The 20048-nt window shown below is 56.2% G+C and overlaps 2 protein-coding genes across 2 annotated transcripts; one reads left to right on the forward strand and one right to left on the reverse strand.

Annotated features, from left to right (window-relative positions):
• Positions 1 to 1589: 1589 nt before the first annotated feature.
• NCLIV_009470 (hypothetical protein) lies at positions 1590 to 4157 on the forward strand (the record flags this gene model as incomplete). Its single annotated transcript, XM_003880461.1, has 4 exons — positions 1590 to 1743; positions 2454 to 3281; positions 3570 to 3757; positions 3990 to 4157. 4 exons carry the CDS (start codon positions 1590 to 1592, stop codon positions 4155 to 4157), a joined length of 1338 nt encoding a protein of 445 aa, XP_003880510.1.
• Positions 4158 to 6931: 2774 nt separating this feature from the next.
• Positions 6932 to 14356, reverse strand: NCLIV_009480 (uncharacterized protein; the record flags this gene model as incomplete). Its single annotated transcript, XM_003880462.1, has 6 exons — positions 6932 to 8926; positions 9597 to 9618; positions 10549 to 11906; positions 12469 to 12617; positions 13310 to 13929; positions 14325 to 14356. 6 exons carry the CDS (start codon positions 14354 to 14356, stop codon positions 6932 to 6934), a joined length of 4176 nt encoding a protein of 1391 aa, XP_003880511.1.
• Positions 14357 to 20048: the final 5692 nt, after the last annotated feature.

Raw genomic sequence — 20048 nt, forward strand, 5'->3', positions numbered from 1 at the left:
TCGAGACTCTGGCGTTGACCCGCTCGCGACTTGGCAGGTTGCGGGGAACCAAGATTTGTGCGTGGTCTTGCCGACGGCGAAGCGTGCAGAAAGATTCACGCGATTCCAGTTTAAGGGCACACACCGTACACCTTCGTTTGCGCGAACCGCGAAACAGCAAGCGGCGACACAGCGGAGACAGTGGAGAAATTGGTGACTGCAGTAGTAGACACCGGATACAAACGCCAGCACTCAGATGTGCACAAAGAATATCACTTTTTCGCTGCTGGAAACGCACTGGAGTGCTCCGTCTCGGTCTCCTGTGTGTTTCCGGGAACGTCGAAAAAATCGAGAGTACGGCTGCAAGTGTGAAACACGTTGGACAATCACTTGAGAAAGGCTTCCGGAGCGGCTTCTGTTTTCGTTGCGTCTGCCGGTTTTCGACTCCTCTCAGTTGATGTCGGTTGAACGCCGAGGAATCTCTCGAGTTCGAACGCTGCCAACTTGCGAAAATCGCCTTAAAGAAGTAGAGAATTGTCAGGAGGTTCAGAAGATCTCTGGCGTCTTTCTCGAGGTTACACACAGACTCAGAAACGACCGGCCTCGCGTTCTGGTCCGCTGCTCTCCTTTCCGCGGGTTCCTCCGTTGCATGCAGCTCCGCTGTCTTCTCTCTTTCGAGTGTCTCCGTATCTGGGGCGAGCGGATGAGAGCCTGTTCTTTGCTCCGGAAGAAACAAAGCTTCGAATTCCATTTCTCCACCGCATGCTGTCCACAGGTGCTTGGGCGTTCGCAGAACCGCCGGAACCACACGCCGGCCCTCGCGTTCACCGGCTTCGGGGGGAGTTCTCTCGTGTTTCGCGAGGCCGAACCCACGTGCGCAGCTTGAGATTTTCAGTTCTTTCCCGAGATCCCGAAGATTCACAAAGAGGGCTCCGGCTTCTCGAGAGAGGGAACTTGTCGCCGTTTTCCCGGTTCGCGCGCACTCGATTTGCGAGATATCGGGAGGGCGTGTGCTTTCCGACAGCACGATGGCAGTCGCCGACCAGGCCACGTGTCTTCTTTCGTCGATCCCGGGAATATCGCGCTCTTTGTAACCCTCAGGAGAGCTGCTGGCCCTTTCCGGTGTGGCATCTGTCGCCTTCTTCTTCTCGCGTTCGTCGGGCGCCAGGAGCGCCGGCTTTTTCCTTCCGCGCGCGTGCGACGCCGCGCACTCCGGCGCTGCCGACTAAAGACCTCCCGAGGCTCTCCGCTCACCAGTCCGAAGAGGGACGCGTAGCCCCGTCTCGGTTTCCTCAGAGTGTATTCAGAAGCAGGTTCCAGTCCAAGCGCGAGAAACGTTCTGCGTCGTCTCGCGTCTGTTGATTCTTCGCGGGTGTCTTTTTCGGGATCTTCCGCCCACCTCTCAGCGAGCGGCCTCCCGGCGCGTTCGCGAGAGAGCGACGAAAAAAAACGGCGTTCCAGCGAAGGTGCTGCCTCCCCCGCGGATGCTCGCCCTCCTGGTAGCAGGAAGGAACGCGTCTTCTTGCATTTCATCGGGCGCGCTCTGCCCATGCGCTTCCGGAACCTGCGGCGGCTGACACTACGTGCGGTTCGTTGCCCGGAGAGAAAACATGGAATCCGTACAGTTGATCGTCCATCGCACGTTCCTCACGCCTCCTCCTGCGCCTCCTGCACGCAGCGGAGAGGCGTCCCACCCCGTGGAGGAGCGACGGGGTCAAGGTGGAGATTCGCACGCAGCGCAAGACCATGCGTGTCACGTGGAAGGTACGTCTGTTTCTCTGGGGGCCTTGTTTGTACCTTTCTTCTGTCTCAGAGAGAGTCGAGACTCTGGAAAAGACACCAAGGCGACGCGTTCTTCACCTGACTGTCTCCAGCGCCGCCAAACGGTCCCCCGGGCGAGCGAGTGGAAATCCACCACTGTTCGCTGTCTTGAATCGTCCAGCGAGGTGGTGGTCTTCAGCAAGCATCAACTTCTCATTTCTCTGTATCTTTCTCATCACTGAGTCTTACTCAGTATCCTAGATACTTTAGTGTCAGAGACCCCGCCTCTGGCTCTGAGACGTCCCATCGTCATATCACTCTCCACAGACCTTGCGACTCAGCGCCTTCGTGTGCGTGGAGATCCTTTCCGTCTTCTCGTGCTTACCGGGTCTGCGACAGCCTGCGCCTTGAGTGGGCGTGGTCCGGGGCTCCTTGGAGCGGGTATATCCAAGAGATGCGATCGGAGCGCTCCCGTTGCGTTCTTGAGCGTTCTAGATGCCTGGGACGTCGAGAACTTCGCTTCTGTGTCTCCCTGGACTGCCCAAGGAGTCTTAACTGTAAACAGTGGATCGAATTGGGTACTGGAAATAGTCAGTCCATAGATTCAGCGCCCCAGCTAACGCGTCCGCTCTCTCACAGCCGCGCTGCGTTTCCTGGCATATGCGTCGGCCGGTCTCAGCACGGAGATGCCTCGATTTCGTCTGTGGCTGCAGGCGAGTGTGCCGAGGCGCCGGACGGAACAGCAAAGGATTCCCGGCGGCAGGACCAGTCAGCACTTCCGCCGGCATCCTCGAGTTCGTGTGGCGACCGAGATGCGCTTATGGCGGAGACATCTTCCGGTCTTGCGAGCGCGGGCGAGTCGGAGACCAACTCTGCGGTGCCCGCCTCCGCTTCAGCTTCGCGCGCCTCCAGTTCCGCGACAGGTAGCCGTGAAATGACAAAGGGGACTACCGACATGGGCAACGAGAACTGTTCACACGCGATGGTAGGCGTCTCGTCAACTGGGGTGTGCATGGCTGCTCGTAAACTCGCGGGGGAAAGTGTCCCCGGCGGCGGGTCGCAAACTTCGCGACAGCCGACTGACTGTCTGTCTCAGAGAGAGGAGCAAGTTGGCGTCAGGACCGGCACGGAAGGACGAGAGAGATCAAAAGCTCCGGCCCTGGCGGGCTGTGAAGCAGACCAGAGTACGCAGGAGGGTTGCGAGCGTGAAAGGGTAACGCTGAAAAAGGGACAGACGGACACCGCAGCAGAGACATACGGTGCGTCGCCTTCGTGTGAGGAGAGCGCAAAGGCGGCAGAAGCAGAGGCGTGGAGCAAGGCGAGTGGTGAGGAACGGCAGGATGAAGGAGGCCTCGAGACAGTGCTGGAGACTGGGAGAAGGAGGAAGAACGGTCTCGTCCAGCTGGGCGGTTGCTTCCACGCAACAGAGCTTGTCTCTCAAGAAGACTTTTCGGGGGGATTGACGACGGTTATGCTGAGGAACATCCCGAACAAGTACACTCAGGAAATGATGGTCTCTCTTTTGAACGAGACATACAAAGGTACTCGGGGGCTCTGCGAACTCGTGTTTCACTTCTTCAGTCTCCCTGCCGTCGCCTCGCGTAGGATCATCCGTGGTACTTGCTCTCTTGTACGTGTATTTACGCGATACGTACGATTCTGCCAGTATCTGCATTCGTGTATATCGGTAACTGCATGCATCTACGTACGCTTTTGCAGTTTTGGCGTGGGAGATCCAAAGAGCGGAGGTCGCCACTAAGCTTTCGCGTGTCCGCGACGAAGGTAGCCGATTCTCTCTCGAGAGCTTCTGTGTTGTTTTTTCTCTGCAGGGCTGTTTGATTTCTTCTACCTCCCAATCGACTTCCGCAACTCGTGCAACGTAGGGTACTGCTTCATCAATTTCGTCCATCCTTTCGTTGCTGCACACTTCAAAAAAGCCTTTCACAACCTGAAGCTCACTGCTTTCAAGTCCCAGAAAATCTGCGCATGCACGTGGGGACGCGTTCAGGGCCTCCAGGTGAGGAGCAACTTCTTTTCGAACGCAGACCGCAAGTGTGCTGATCTCGCCTGAAGCGCGCTGCGCGACTTCCACGTCCTGTGCCGCCTCATCGGCCCGGAGTTCCACTGCCGTGGTGGCGCCTGGACGTCGATCCAAGTGCCTGGTTTGAGGGCGCCTGTTTATTCTGTCCGCTACGGGGTTTTCCGCGCACTGTTTCGTTTTCTCTTGCTTTCTTACCTGTCTCTTGCAGGCAAACATCGCGCACTACCGAAATAGCGCCGTGATGGGCGTCCCGTTCAGTCAGTACAAACCTCTTCTTTTCCGGGACGGTTTGATCATCCCCTTTCCTCAAGCGGAACGGCCGCTTCCCTCTGTCAAACCGCGTGGCCACCACGAGCGCGTGGCGAAGGTTACTTAGCAGAGCTGAAACAATCACGACACGGGCCGCGGGCATGGCTTTCTGGTGGCATTCCGCTAGAGTCGACTGCGGCGGAGAACAGTCTCCCAGGGGATATCGACGGGCAGACAAGCAACACCGTCTCACTGGAGGAATGTGAGGGAGTTGAGCAAACTAAAAACAGTGACCCGCTTCGTCCCGGTTGCATTGGATTTCCCCAGGAATGGAAACTGGCGCGCGTTCGCCGACCATTTCCCAGCGGCGAGTTGGAAAAGAGCTGTGTAGCGAAAGCAGTCTACCGCTGCTCTCTGACAGAGTATCTGTCCGCGTGCGCGTCATTCACGGTATAATGACTTCAGTCTGCTGAACTGTTCCGAGGCTTCGACAAACCACTTTTTGCTGAGAGGAGAGGGGGAGGAGAGGGGGATTCTTGTACATAGATTCGAGTGGGACGGAACCCCAGCATCTCGACTCAGGAGTAGAGGTGACTTCCTCACGGCGTTGTCGAATGGAAAAACGTAAATAATACTGCAAGTTGACAGGTTATTTGGGCTTGGTTCATGAGGCGTTTGCGATTTAGTGTCCGTCCTTCAGCCCGAACGCTGTGTGAACCAGGAACTTGCATGTGTATCCCTCGTCATTTGTGGGTCAGATTTTTCTGCGGCGGATGACCGTCTGCAGAGACGACTGTCGTTTAAGTCGTAGTTACCTCGCAAAAACGTGTTTCGATCCTGGCAGCTGGCGCCCACTGATCGCAGTGTTTTGGTATTTTCACACACCGCGACCTACTGCACGTAAACGCCATCAGCGATGGCCGGAGGACGTCGCGCAAAGACTCCTCTCTGATACCTCTCCGTGAGGTAGCTGGCGTGAAAAGTGAATCGTCGCGACAGGGCCGAGCGAACATCTGCAGCGCTGTAGGGGATTACGGGCTGGGTGGATGCCAGATCTGATTTGAGCCGCACGGAAAACTACCGATAGAGAGTCGCTTCATTTGTTTCAGCGACAAATCACTCCAGAACACTCACAGTTTCGACTAAAAACGCACAGCTCGCGAGACGGTCACCTTCACCTCAAGAGTGGCCCCTCTGTGGAGCATGCCTCTTTGCACCTTGTGAAGGGACGGCTGATCTCTGCTCATCTTAGCGGCGGGGGGGGGGGGGGGGGGGGGGGGTAGGGGACCGGTCGTTGTCGATTTCTCGCTCACCATCCGCAGCCATGAGCCGAGGTGAACCATAAACTAGAAAGGACATGATTCTGCAGTTTTTTGAGAACAGCTGTTTATGCAAACGTGTTTTGGGGTGCTGGAGCACGATCGGTCATGGGTTCAGAACGTGTCGTAGGCGGGGATCCGTTTGCGTTCTTTGTCAGTGGATCCCCGAAGCCTGCTGTACTCCTAACATAGATTGCAGAGCCAGGCTCGTTGTTTGGCTCCAAAAAAACAGTCGAAGCCGAGGGCAAGTTGCTGACACCGTGTCTAAGTTACATTGCCGACACTACTGTGGGTATTCCACCCTAAACTGGTGACACAGGCTACCGTCATGTTAGGCGGCATTTGTGGAAATCCCTTGCAACTGATTCGTTGCTGAAGACCCGACGCCTTGCTGTTGCTGGCGCACATTTGTGAATTTATCACGTTGCCTTTAATCTGACAGTTTTACGTGAGATTTCAGAGGAATTATGTAGGGGAGATCGTGACGACCTCGCCACGGAAGCCGTTTTGGAGACAAAGTACACAGGAAAGAAACGTGTGGTTCACCCTTTCCATGAAGCGCGGGGGTCGAAACATCTTCAGTCAAATTCATTACGCATGCACACATACGAGCAGCTGAGAGCTACACGGGAGTACAGTGCCTCCATTTCGGAGACCTACAGCCTACTTTCCACTCAGTCAGTAGCCCGTCTCGTTCCTTCCTGGTTATTTTTCTAACTCCTGAAGGAACGCAAAAGACTGGCGATTCCGACTCTGCCACCAAGACGGTCCCTTGCATCCGACTCCACGCTCGGGCACGCCCTACGCCAAGCGTGGCCCATGAAACACCAGGGAAGTCTCAGGAATGTCAATAGTCGCTGCAGTGCCTGCATTACCGACACGCACCTCTCAACTCCCTCTTCACTGGTACGGCAGGCGGAAGCGAGCACTAACTCCCCCGCCGATATCAGGCGCTGCCACACGGCAAACAGCGGTGAAAAAAATAAACGCTCGAAGGCAAAACTCTACCGCACACGAACGCGCAAGAGAGAGGATCACAGAAAATAAAATATTCAGGTCAACAGACCTAAACAATGGCGTGCGGAGTTAGTTTCTATACAAACGGTGAGGCACCACGCGGAAAAGCAGGGTGGGAACTGAAAGAAAGCATACGAGAGGTTCCGGCGCTCTCCAGTCCCGTTCCCACAAAAACGGGCTCTCCTGCGCTTCTCTATAAACTTGTTCACAGCAGAAAAAGGTCGCCGTAGGGCTTCGTGAACTTTGGATCCCGAGAGCAACGCTGCTACCATTGGCAGCTCTTTCGTCCAAGCTGTCGCAGACGAACCAGCTGAACTGGTTGGTACGCGCAGATCTGTTCTACCAGAGTTGGGTTCCCTTGAGCAGCTGCACTTTGGCGGGAAAACCTCTACTGTGCATGAAGGGCGGAATTCAACGCTCGACTGTGAAGCTCCGACCATCACCGGAGATTGGGGCAGCTCGTCGCTTTCTTGTCAGGGTGGAAAAACGATTCTAGAGACAGCTAAACATTTTCACGGTTTGTTCATCCTGCTAGGAAGTCCGCACATGCGAATCGCCTGTGCGGCTACAGAAGCAACTGAGCAAGGGAGTCTTGTACAGCGCCCTCGCCTCCGCGAGATGAGCCTTCAGCCATATCGAAGTCTCGGCCCTCGATAAGACCGTCCTCACTGGAGCACGGTGCACTGGAACCTATGTCTCCTGAGTGGCCAGATGAGTCTGGAGGCACTCGGTCACCGAAACAGATTGAGGGTGGGAGCTTAGGAGAGGGAGGGAGGGACGGGGAGACTTGAGACGAGGTGAGTGGTGACAGTCTCTCCGCGGCTGGCGCGGCTGCTGGAAGGTATCTGTGAATTTGGGGGCCTCCTCGGGAATCGGCCGCAGAATTCGCAGCCCCCGGAGAACAACTGGAAGCATTCCGCTCAGTCTTTCCGGAGGCTCGCTCCTCTTTTCCTGCGGCCGCATCTCGAGCCTTGTTGAGCTCCACACATTCCGGAGCCTCGGTGGACAGTTGCCGCGTGTTGTAGGCGCCCCGACGCGACGCTGCGGCTCGGCTGTGCCTGTGTGTCGACAAGCACGGAGTGGGTCCACCGTGCAACGCGCCTGCGCGGGAGCCTCCACACCCGCTGCCGCCTTTGGCCAAATTGCTTTTGCTGCGCGTATTGTGAGAGTGACAAGCCTGCGCCTGGTGCTCGTGCTTCGTTTGCCCTCGTTCACCCCCCTCCTCTCGCTCTTGTTCGTGGTCTTCACAGCCCCGGCGAGAGCTGGAGAGTCGGGACGACGGATGCACTTGCGCGCCGACGCGCTCGCCATCCCGGCTTCCGCCGTCTGAAGGGTGGGCTCCCCCGAGCTTGACACCCTCCCGTGCATTGTCTCCGTCAGGCCCCGGCAGGACGCTTTCAGACCCTCCGCCCTCTTCTTCCTCGCGGTCCCCCTCGTCGGTTTCCGCAGTTGTAACGCGGCTCACACGCCCGCCTCTCGGCGCGACTCCTGAGCGGTCGCATTCTCCCTTCTCTTCCCGCCCTCCGCCCGAGCGAGTAGTACCTGGCAGCCGTCGCCAAGACTCCGCAGGGCTGAGGTAGCCCGAGGATCCCTCCGTCGACGAGGCGCTGGAGTGCGCATTGTCGGCCCCCGGCGCAGACCCTGGCAACAGGCGGCGCGTGGTTTCTTCTTCGACACGCGGCAAACTCAGCAGCTGGCGTAGCAGTTGCACGAGGTCGAGGTGAGGAAGTTGAGTCGGCACTTGCTTGGTCTTGATGCAAATCCTAAAAATCTTCGTGTAACGCCCAAGACTGTTCACGTTGCTCGCCATTCTCACAATGTCTTTGTGTCGCTCGATGGCTGCCTCACATACGCGCGCATCTTCTGTCGAGATATCGCAGCCCGTGTCCCGCTCGCTTCCTTTGTTGCCCTCCCCCGCGGCGGTCGGCTCGAGTCGCAGCGGAGAGGCGTCGCCCCGGCGCTTTTTGTCTCTTCGCCAGGGATTCTCTCGGCTGACGTGCTCCAACTCTCGGTCGGAAACAAAGGCATCGGCACTGCTCTCGAGCTTGCCGAACTGCTCGGCGAAGGGACAACCTGGGCCCAAAGCCCGGAGCGCATCCTGGACGGACTGGAGGAGCAGAAGCACGAGTTCTTTGGTGAGATGCAGAATGAGCAACGGCCCCGTAGGCGTGCTGCTGGTATCGGGCACTAGGGAACAGGAGGAAATCCACCTGTCTCCCCTGCCATGAGCGACAGTCTGTCCGCTCTCGTGTCCGCAGGCAGCGGACTCTCTGCCCGACAGGTCGCCTCCCTCCTCCGTCGGTGGGTGGTGTGGGCTGGACGACGGAGACAAAGATGAGGCCTCAAGCGACTCGCCACTTGGCTTCCAATCGGGCTTCTTTGGAAGCCGCCCACGAGTGACCGGGTAGCCGGCGCTCGCCAGCGGGGACTCTCGACCGGCGCACTCTCCTTTGACGTGGCGACTCTGACGCAGCACAGGCCGCGAGAAACCTTGGCAGTCGTCTCCGCAGCAGGTGCACGTCCAGCGCCGGCTGCAGCACGAGGTATCACAGCTGCTCTCCTGAGACGACACACTCACACAGAACACGCAGACGTCTCCAGATATTCGCGACGCTCACACAGAACACGCAGACGTCTCCAGATATTCGCGACGCTCACACAGAACACGCAGACGTCTCCAGATATTCGCGACGGTAACGGATCGGAAAGGCAACTGCCGGTGAGGGTGGTGCTCAAAGCAAGACGGCAGACGCACAACACTCAGGCGCTTTTCGGCGTGAGGCCCCTTTCTTGCAGGAGCCCTCTGTGGAGAAAAGGCACGTCGGGCCCCACAAACGGCCGCTGGACATGAACAGAAACACTGCATGCCTTCCACCTGTTAGAACATGCGTATGAGGGCCCTTTCAGGCGCACCAGGCACTATCTGCGGCCACCCCGACCCGAGGTTAAGCGCTCAGTTCTATGCAGGGTCTTAAAGCAGTCGGTTTTTGCGTCAACAGACATTTCGACGTGCTGGCTCTGGCCGAACGAGAGTGAAGCAACTGTCTAGGTTGCCGGCTCCGTAGAAGTCGCCTAGAGAAGACCACTCTATGGGTCTCGAGTCGTAGGACTCTACATAGTGCAATTGCTCCGGCAATGCAGGCAGCCGTCCGGCGTCGGGTTGCACGTGTACTACTTCTTTACGAAGCTAGACACGCCACAGACTCTATCAGGGGGCTTTTTGTTCTCACCTGCAGGGCTGCGGAGTGCCTTCTGCAGCAACAGGCGACACTTCCAAGAGCTTTTGAGCAAGGGCTGAGGTGCTGGCACGTGAAGGCACAGGAAAGCGGGCTCGTGGGGACACCGCGACATGAGTCAGTCGATCCGCAGATGGGAAGAGTCGGTCTCGCCGCGGGACTGCAGAACGACACAGAGCAGGCACTGAGGCAAGTATGCCGCAAGAGATGTCCGGGACGTTTAGCGGGGAGGAGCTGTGGGGATGGCGGGCGAAGTTGCTTTGAAAGCAGCTTCTCTCCGGACCAACCCGCGCGCGCAGCAGACGAGCCCATGCCCCGAATTGTTTACCCGTCTTCATCGAAGGCTGCGTTGCGGCGGCAACGACGGAGAACTTCCATAACTTTACGGCCGGTGAGAATGCGCTCGAGGCCGGTAAAACGCTGCGCACGAGAGAGGGACAACGCCGAACTCACGCGCCGCCTTACCAAAGGAGGACGTCACCGGCTGCGCCGCTTGGCGCGGCCGCCAGTGCAAAAGCCGCCAGCGAGAAACTTGAAGGAAGAAATGGGGATGGAGCAAAGGAGGATGCAGAAAGGAGTGCGCGGCGTTTGCTGCACGCATGCACCGAGTGAGATGATGGAGATCGAGGCGGGAGAGACAGAAAGTCTTCCTGGGTCGAGTGTTCGCCGATGGAAGGCGTGGCAATTGCCGTCCGTAGAGTCCCTCGTTCGCTGCAGCGGAATGCAAGCGCAGCCACACAAAGCTGCAGAGATTCACGCGGCCTTTCTTCCACTGCACAGCAAAGAGCTCCAGCGCCTGCACCTTTATAAGCTCGGAACACGCTTTCGATGCTGGACTCTGTTGCCTCAGCCAGGGCAGAGTCACAAGAGTGTGTGCGACTTGACAGCACGGCCTGTCTGACGAGGGCTGTCCTTTCGGTTCCTGAGACAAAGCGAAGAGACTTACCCGCAGTGCCTGCCGCCACACTCCGCTCCCATACGTGAGAAAGGCACTCTCTCGTCCCTGTCGCGGAGCTCGCGGCCATCGCCTCGTCTCCCGTGCCTTTTCTCGAAACTGCTGTTGACCTCCAGAGCGTCCTCTGACCCTTCGGGCCTTCCGCCTTTGCTCTCCCGCCCGTTTCCCGACAGCGTCCGGTCGCCGATTACCGGGTGCGACTTGTCTCCACGCCCAGACCTGCTCATGTCACCACCTGCGCGTTGGGAGTTTGGGCCCGACGTGGTGTGTCCTGCACGGTAGGTCGGTTCTTCTACGTTCGCCTTGTCCGTGTCCTTGCTCATCCAAGAGGCCCCGTCTGCCGGCTCGTCGTCAGGCGTTGTCTCGCCATCTGCTCGGCAACGTGGCTTGCTGCCGCTTTTTGAAAGGTTACTCTCTTCGTTTGTCGATTGGCGTCGAGGCTTCTTCGCAGTGTTCTCCTCTTTTTTTTCTCGTGAATTTTGTCCCTCACCGCCGCAAGGAGCGCAACTGTCGTCCCCGGCAAGCTTCGCTCCTTGGCCGACACCTTCATATTTCCCTGCATCGGTTCCTATTTCGGATGCCCCTTGCCCCGAAATCCTGAGTGTGCAGTGTTGGCCCACGCCTTGGCCTCCGCCAGCATGCCTGCGGTTTCCGCTCCGGGACTCTGCCTCATGCTCACCTTGTTGCGGAGAAGTTGAGAGCTGCCGCCCCGGGTCGCGCGAACGCGACGTACCTCCTCCTGTCCAAAGCACCGCGTTCGCCGCCTTATCCTGCGTCACGTCCGTCGCACCGCTGGGTATACGATCGCCTTCAGGTCCCGCAGACCCGCAGCTCTTTGGGCTTGTAATTTCTTCAGGAGCATCTTTCCGCTTCCGGCTCCGCGTAGACGAACGGCAGATTCCGATCTCGCTTGCTTCCGACTGTGTCTCCGGGATCGGACCTCCTGGCGGATGTCCGAGTCCTGGCCCCTGAACTTGCTGGTCGGGCATGTTTGAAATGCCACGAGGTCCACCGTGCAGTTCTGGTTTCGCGGTATATGACGGGGCCGTCAATAGAGGATGATGCTGGTGCGGAAGGACAGGAGAGCGCTGCGTTTCCTCCAGCGGATTGAGAGCGGCCTGGGAAGACAGGAAAGAGTCAGTAGCTGCCGAAAACGCAGCCAGAGCGGATGCGTCGGGTGACGGAAAACTGCCGGCGTCAATCCCGGCTGCTAAATGGTGGGCATTCAGTGCGCGGTCGAAATCAAAAGGAAGGTATGGCTGCAGGGCGTCCTTCTCACGGTCAGAGGAAAGAGACTGGGAAGCCGCCCAGGATGAAGTCTGCGCCAGCAGTTCCTGATGGCGTTGAAGCTGCAGAAAAAACCAAGATCGACACGCCCCTGTCTACATGGGTTGTGTGGGACAGAAGCGTTAGCCAGTCGGTGGCGGTAGGCCGGTTGTTGCTCGCGGGGCGTCGACTCGTAACTTGCACAGCCGTTTCTCAGACCGTTCCAACCAGAACGACAGTGGGAAGATGATGCCTGCCCTACTGGTTCCAAGGGTTGCTTCAAATGGTGCAGCGGAAGCGACTTTTAGACAGGATGGACCGCACCAGCTGCCCGAGAAACATGAGGCAAGGAGCTGAGACTCGCAGCGGCGTGCCTGGCCTCGCAGACCAACCCTCACCAGTAGGCAAACCACTATTGGCCTGCTGGGGAGTTCGCGTCCGCCGGAAGTATTCCGCGCTCAGAGGAGACGTGCCGTCTTGTCTTGAGATAAGCAGATATAACTGCATGAGACCAGTCGGGATCTACCCGTGACAAGACGCTTCTTCTCTCCCGCAGCTGTGTCAACCAATACCTTCGCGTGAAAGTACGAGGGGTACTCTGCCGGGGCGCTGGCTATGTCTCGTTAGATGGAACAGGTTACTTACTTCCAGCTGCGGCATGCATGTAGGGAGGGAGGCAGAGCCCAAGACGCCTGCTGGTCGCGCGACCACTGAGGGAGTCTTCGAGGGTTGATGTTGCTTGCGACCGGTTCGGTCGCGCAGTCCTAGCTTCTGTTCTTGTAGCTTTCGGCACTCTGGACAGAAAGGAGAAACGAGATGGAGTAAGGCTTCTAGTTTTCGTGCAGCTGCTTGCGCTGAGTATTCATAACGGTACCAGCTAGCGCCGACGCCGAATACAGTGCCCGCACACACTGGGCACCCTCGCTCTACACAGTTTCCCCCTGCCACTGCACACGAAGCCTCGCCGACGATCCATGGTGGGCCTCGTAGAGTCCCACCAGGCCTACCGAAGAGCAACACAAAAGCATTGGGTCCCTCTAGTGTTCGTGTGTCGTCAGATCAAACAGGTGTTGTAGAAATATATCTCAACTCGACCGGCTCTCGGCATGGGCCAGGGTTTTCCGCCGATACCTGACCCTCCCCAAGCAACCTCCCTTCTATATGGGCATGATCGTGTATCTGGGAAAACACAGTTAACATTAGTTTGGGGCCGCCGTCGCAGCCTGCTAGCGGAAGGGGGTCCCTCTACACCGCGCCCTGTCGCGCCCAGCTTCCTCTCCCGCATCTGCCGCTTCTGGCAGGCGTCTGCACTTGTAACGTATCCTACCGCGAGGCCGCCGTAAAAGTTTAGCCGTGGACGACCAGACGGCAGCTGGGCAGTTCGGTAAAGTGTCAAACGAGGAAGTGCAACTATCCACCAAGAGGTTCCTATGCTACGGCTGTCGCGCTCGCACGAGGGATCTTGTCTTGAATAGGTAGTGCTCACCTGTGGCCATGTTGTACGCGTTAATGAATCCTAGTTTATTGACGCTGAATTTGCGCTCCACTCTCCTTTTGGACTGTGGGTCGTACCATGAAGCCCTCCATGTCTTGTTCACCTTGTCGTAGCGCACGCCCACGACCTTCGGCAAGCTCTCTCGTCCATGAAGGTGGCCCACTGCCCCGTGGGGCTGATGTGACATCTGCTGCATGCCGAGGGCGCCAGCATGCGCTTGCCCGCTACCATTGCTCTGGCTTCCCTTTCCGCAGTGGAATGGCGTTTGGAGACCTGGCGGAATGAACCCGGCACCTCCAGATACAAGACTGGGACCACCACCCGTTCGCCCCAGCAAGGTTTCCCGAGAGCAGTAGGCTGAAGCCAGAGAGGCCCAGGGGTGAGCAGATAGAGCCGGCGTGGTGGAAAGGCTTCCAGGGACGGCTGGTGCACCTCCTGGTGTCACCGATGTGAAAAGCGAGCTAGGTCTCACGTTTGAGAGAATACTGGGCACGGCAGAAGGCAGCTGCGGACCGGCACCAGCTCCAGCGAGTCTCCCGAGGGCTGCATCGGGACATGTGCCCGACGCAGTTTCGCACACGCCCTTCTGCTGGTCAAGCGAGAGACAGCCACTGAGAGCCCCGGAGGAAACAGGAAGGCTTGGGCTTAAGGCGATCGCACTGGAAACTGCTGTGGAAGCGCCCGCGTGGGCAAGTGGTAGCGCGACAGACCTGGGTGAAGATGGCCTCTGTTCTGAGCTAGTCCGAGAGCGAGAAAGCCCAGTGAACACACCACCTAGGAGTGAAGGGGACGTGGAAGCTCGTGAGGACATCTCCCCCACAGCGGAAGGAAAAGAGGCACTCCCCTTCGATGTCGGTGCCAGAACGTTTACAGCTTCGACGTCAGCGTCTTTTGGTGCACTTCCCATATCGGCCCTCTGAGCGAGCGATGCGAGGGACGGGGAACAACACAGCGTGGCTGTGATCCGGGGACTCCCAATGCGCGCCGGCGCAGGCAGCGGGCTAACCTCACCGGATGACCTCCACGAGCGGCCGCCATGCGGAAGCAAGGGGAGCGGCGGTTCGACATCCGAACTTTTCTTCTGGGATACGTCGAGCGCAGAAGCGAGCATCTGATCAGCATCTTGAGGACTCCTTCTCAATGAGCCAGCAGAAGGTGCACTTCTGTTGTTTGAGCGCGGCGGAGAAGCCATTTTGGTTCGAGTTGACAGCGGTTCAGTTTGTTACCTGCAGGTGTGCAGTCTTCCCTGCTCCGCACAACAGCACACTCCGCACCACCCTTGACGTTTTCACCAGAAACGTATCGCCGCTGGTGTGCTACCTGGGTGAAAAGAGCCTTCAGGTTCTAGGTACCTTTCCTGGCTTCTCTAGCCGCCTCCAGGTAAAAAGCGATCCTCAGCACAGCACTGACCGAAAAGTGCCCATGGCTGCAGCGGTGCGGCAACAAGAGACCGAAACCGCATGCCCGCCTCAGGCCGCCTCACTGACCGAGAAAAATTGTCACGTGCATACAGGTGGATCATCTAGACACACGAGTTGGGGACCCAGAAACAAGTGTTCTGAGCGAACCTTGTTTCGCAACTCAGACGAGATACGTTCGGCCTCTTAGCAACAGGCCTCATCCCTCAGTGCACGTCAAGATATTGGTCAGAAAAGTGATGCATTATGGCTCATTACAGTCGATGGCGACGAGGAGGAGCTGCAGAATTTGTGCCCGTCGCGGTACAGCCATCGTCTCTAAACGCGCATGACTTTGCTTGACAGCCTTCCTTCGGGCCCGAGCTGTCCCTTCTCGTCAGCGTCCAGCCATCGGAGTCAAACTCTTTTTTCACACCTTCGCTTCGATCTTCCACTGCCAAAAAAGCAAAGGCTTCGACTGAGCTTCGTAGGTGAACTGTCGAGCAACCGACGCCTCAGAACTGCAGCTGTGGCCACATTTGATTTCCCGCGATGCTCTTGTTTTCCGTGCACCTCATAAGCCGGCCAAGCAGTACTGCGGCGCCAAGGGCCAAAAAACGACTGCCCGCCCCCAGAGAAACACCAGGAGGGTCGTAATGAAAAGGAAAGGCAGAAAGCCGGCTCTTTGCACACTCGACTTGGGCTAGCACTTTGAGTCCCAATCAGCGGCAACAGATATCTACAGAGGAAAACCGGAGTCAGTGGAAAGGTCAAGACGTCATAGAAGATGGGTTTTCCGCAGTCTCTTCCCTTCTCCAAGGAGGCAGGGAGCAGCAAACTTATGTGCGCTCCACGGGCGGTCGGCGGGCACGGGGTGTCGTGCAGTTCACGGGCAGCCGGCGCGAGGATAGTGGTGTTGCCCCTCCCCGCTGTCCGCCCACCCCCCCTCATCGTCCCCCTCTCGCGCCCACCAATTGGACGGTGCCCGGGTTCGGCGAACGAACGGCTTTCTCGACGCTGCCTCAGTTCCAAAAAAACGCAAAACGCACGGACTCGCAGAGCAAGACCGGGCTCTGCTTTGCTCACTTATGAGAGATTTCGACCCTCGACAGGGAGCGCACTTCTTACACGCCACACATCGTTCCCTGTGTATAATGTGCCTTTTCTTCTCTGGCCCCTTGCTGGCTCAGAAGGTTCCTTTTTAGGTGTCGTTGGCTACCAGGGCTGCGGCGGCGAGCGCGTGCGCGAGAAAAAGTGGACGGCGGCGAAACGGAGAGCCGCCTTGTCAGCAAAATAGAGGCAAACACACCAGATGGGAAGGCCCCGGCTCATCGCTTCGACTGCACAGGTGCACCGAGCACCTCGGCGTTGAACAGGGAGCTCGATCCACCCACCGGCCAGCAGGTGGACGACGGCACCAAAAATGGGGACTCCCTGCAGAGGTGCGTCGCAACTTTCCTATACGGCACTTCTTGGTTTCAAAACCGAACAACAAAAGGCAGCTGCAGCCCCGTCTCGCCACTGCTTCCTGTCGGTGTTATTTTGCTTGTTTGGGAAAGGCGGCCTGTGTCGGATGAAAGGTCGACGGTGTAGATATCCCTTCCACGCTTGAAGAGTTGCCTGAGCACAAGGGCTAACTAGGACTGAGGAACTGAGGACCGAACTGTGTGCAAAATATGTGGACAATACTGGTAAGGAGGGAGAACGTCCCCAAAGAGCTCTGCCATTCCTTCCAACTGCCTCAAAATCGGTAGTGTTCAAACGAATGTAAGAGCGTAGCTACAGTGGCAGAAGATAATCTTCCGAGTGAAAAATGTTTTGTCATCCCACCAACGACCCAAGACATAGCAGTCACGGCGGTCAAACTTGGTTCTAAGCACACAAAAACGTGTAACCCTAGGGGGCGATGCACGTGTCCGATCCGAACTGAGCCGGTCACTAGATCCGTTGGTTGGAGGACACAAGACGGCAGTCCCCCGGAGCAAGGCGACAGCTCGGGCTGCTCGAGATGATACAGTAGGAAATACAAGCTGCACCGTGCGGAACTTGTTACAAGCAATCGATCGAATGAAGTAGTGGACCATCCACCTGCCGGTTGCGCCAGCGCACGGCGATATGTCTATGCGGCTGTCGCCATTCAGGAACATGCGAGAGGCGCTTGCAAAGCTGAAAGCAATCTGTTGAGTTCGCGTGAATTTCAGTGTCGAAATACAGTTGCCTTTAGCCGGCAGCTCGCTCTTTTTTCCCTGGGCGCAGCTGACACATTGTCGCACACAGACTGGCGTCAGGGGTGTATCAGAAAGAGCTAAAACTATGCACCCGCCGTGAAGCAGTAGAACACGCTTTCAGGCTCGGGGACAAATGTGGCGTTTAGGAGAGAATTGCCGTCTTTCCGTCTTCGCGGTCGGATTGAATTGGCACAGGTGACCGCCATGCTGCAAAGGAGGCACCGTTTCAACTTAGGACGTGGATTGTGGCTGAACATCAAAGTACCAAGAGCTTAGAAATAACAATTCGACCTCTAGTGTCCTCGGATCATCTACAGGCAGCCGCTTCCTGAAGGGTGTCGTTGTGCTGATGTTCTGTCGAACCGAAATCACGTCTAGTTTAGTGATTTTAGTGTTATAGGGGAAAAACACCACTCTTAGTCGTCCTGCTGCTGCATCGCATTATGGACTACCGCGCAGGATGGTTCGTCTGATTCGCCTGCCAATCATCCGCACGCGACGTAGTACCAAAATGGCGGCCTGCTCACGCCGTTGGGGAACAGCACTCTAAATGCTGCGCAATATTTGTACGGCCGCTCTTCTTAGTTCCTTGTTGCACAAGTTTTGAGATACCGAACGGTAAAGTGGTGAACCTATTAGAGCAAACAGGTGCTGTTGTTCTTGTACACCTCAAGAGATCCATTTCGGCTAATGATACTGAGCACCACAATAGCTGCCTGGCTATCCTGGAATGTGCCTTGTAAGTGGTAAGACTCCACTTAAGATCATGGCAAAAGTAGCTACGTGGTCTGCAGAACATGCACAATTCATGTATTTGCATACAGACGGGCATGGCAGCTACTCCGCTTTAAATGACCAAAAATGGATGGACCTCGTCCAGGCCTTGAAACGCGAGACGCGTGATAGATCGCATGAAGGACACAACCACTACACGGTATAACAAAAACGATTTGTAAGTCCTCGCGGGAGAGTGACATGCAAATAATTTATTCGCCAACATGCAGATAAAATTTTCAAGCGGCACTCCCATCAAGCTCGACTCACGAATACCGAGTCACGAAATGGAAGCGACTCACCCTTTTTCGCACACTCTTTCATCATAAACCCTACCGCTAGGTCGGTCTACTGCTCGCAGGTAGAAGCATTTGGAAGACCAGGTGTGGGTTCCTCTATTCTTCCTCACGTACAGCATAACGGGCTTAGGCAGGTAGTTACTGTGAACGACTTGGATAATTTGCTGAAGGCAGCTGGCCGCGAAGAAAGACACATGTAATTATGTGCTACACGACGAAACAGGTAACTACCTCTGTTGTAACAGAGGATACTGACGAATATCCATCAAACATAAAAAGCTGTTTCACGCGCGATACCGGCCGAGCCACACCGCGTGCAACGAACGTTCCTCCGCACGCATCGTTCGGCCTCTCTACGGGAGCTTGACGGGTTGGAAGTTCTTGAAGTTAGCTACTAGTTTGTGGGGCTTTGGCGTTTGGTTGGTGTTGGTGTCCAGTTTCCTGTAGAACACACACCATACGTCCCAAAAGTACATCCGACGTTGGGTCGAATGTCGAAAGAGGAGCGACAACAACGCCAGCAGACAAAACAAAGCAGCAACGTACGTGTCAACCGCCTAATATTAATATCTGTATCTGAGAGGCGTGCTGACTGGCTCTTTGCTTCTCAAAACTCGAAGCCTGGAAGGGAGAATGTGGAAGTACATGTAACATCTCGTTCAGTTCACCGTTCGTGCATCACACTGCTAACAGTGTGGACCTAGTGAGCCGGCATTCAGTAGTGCTAGGGACGTACTCTCCTCTCCTGATGGTCCGAACATTTCCGAATCGCCTCACCATTCACAAGCACGTAATAAATTGTGACCATCACATACGAACATACGCTTCGACAATCATGGACCGCCGCTGCTCCATAAACTCTATCAAGTACCTTCCCCACAGGGCGTCGGTGAGCCTCTGCCACACAACGTCGGTTCCCATGCTACGTATGCGGATAACGCATGCCTTGGCTCAGTGCTGCTATCTGCAAGCAATGTTTTGCCGGAAAGACAAAATCCACGCGCAGCGGTTTACAACCGCTGATGTCCCCCTCTACGTACTGAAATGGGAATTATGTATTTCAGTACTCCATCCGACAAATGTGACTTTCTTCACTAACGTTACTAGTTCCTTCCGGTGTTTTGCAAACTGATTTCCAAATCAAGCATTTAAACCAAATGGATTCGACCCGCAAAAGAATAGGCGCCCCGGTTTGTGTCAAAGATTATCAGCGCATCCCTCATCAGCAAATGATGTAGTTATGCACTTAAAAGCATGACTACATCTAGGCCTCTGGCAGACGAAAACCATTGACCGATGCTGATGTCAGTCTGGCACAAAAAACAGAAAAAAGACTCGATGTGTTACTCCCTGTGCGTGCAAGCGGTCAATAAGCAGCATGATAGAAGTAACGATATGAAGAAGGTCGTATAATGGCAGCACGTCCGGTGGTGTATTCGCACAGTCAGTCGCTCTGCTGCGTATGACGAAATGGGAGGGCTGGTTCGCATCCTACAGCCCCTCAGTTCTCCCCTAAGACAGACCCTTGCTGCTTGTCTCTGCTTCTGCACACGACAGATAATGGATGTCTGCTTCTGCACACGACAGATAATGGATGGGAGGGATTCTCATAGTCACCTATCCCATTAAGCTGTTTTCCTACTCTCTGAACGAAATAAGGGGACACTTCAGTTTCGATTGTGTCCGGCGGACCGGAAATGAACTGCTGACGGCTTGTCAACTACTGGGACGCAGGACTTGATTTCAGTCCAGTGGGGTGGCGGTATACAGAAATCATAAAGAACTTGGTTGTCTGGATCTCATAACAGGAGTCATATTCAGTATCCGAGGTACTACAATACCTCTGTTTATTCGATTTGAAATATACCAATGATAACACATAAGATCATCGAATATAATCCAGTTACGAAACAGGCGCCAGGCCAGCAAGAATCCGATCCGTGTATTCCGCGCAGACTAACATCAGGCAGGAGACTAGAAAAGTGAATACCATGATATTCGTACAACTTGTATACAACTGCTGGATTTTAAA

This window comes from Neospora caninum, chromosome III (genome assembly GCF_000208865.1).
Source record: "Neospora caninum Liverpool complete genome, chromosome III".
NCBI classification, from domain to species: Eukaryota; Apicomplexa; class Conoidasida; order Eucoccidiorida; family Sarcocystidae; genus Neospora; species Neospora caninum.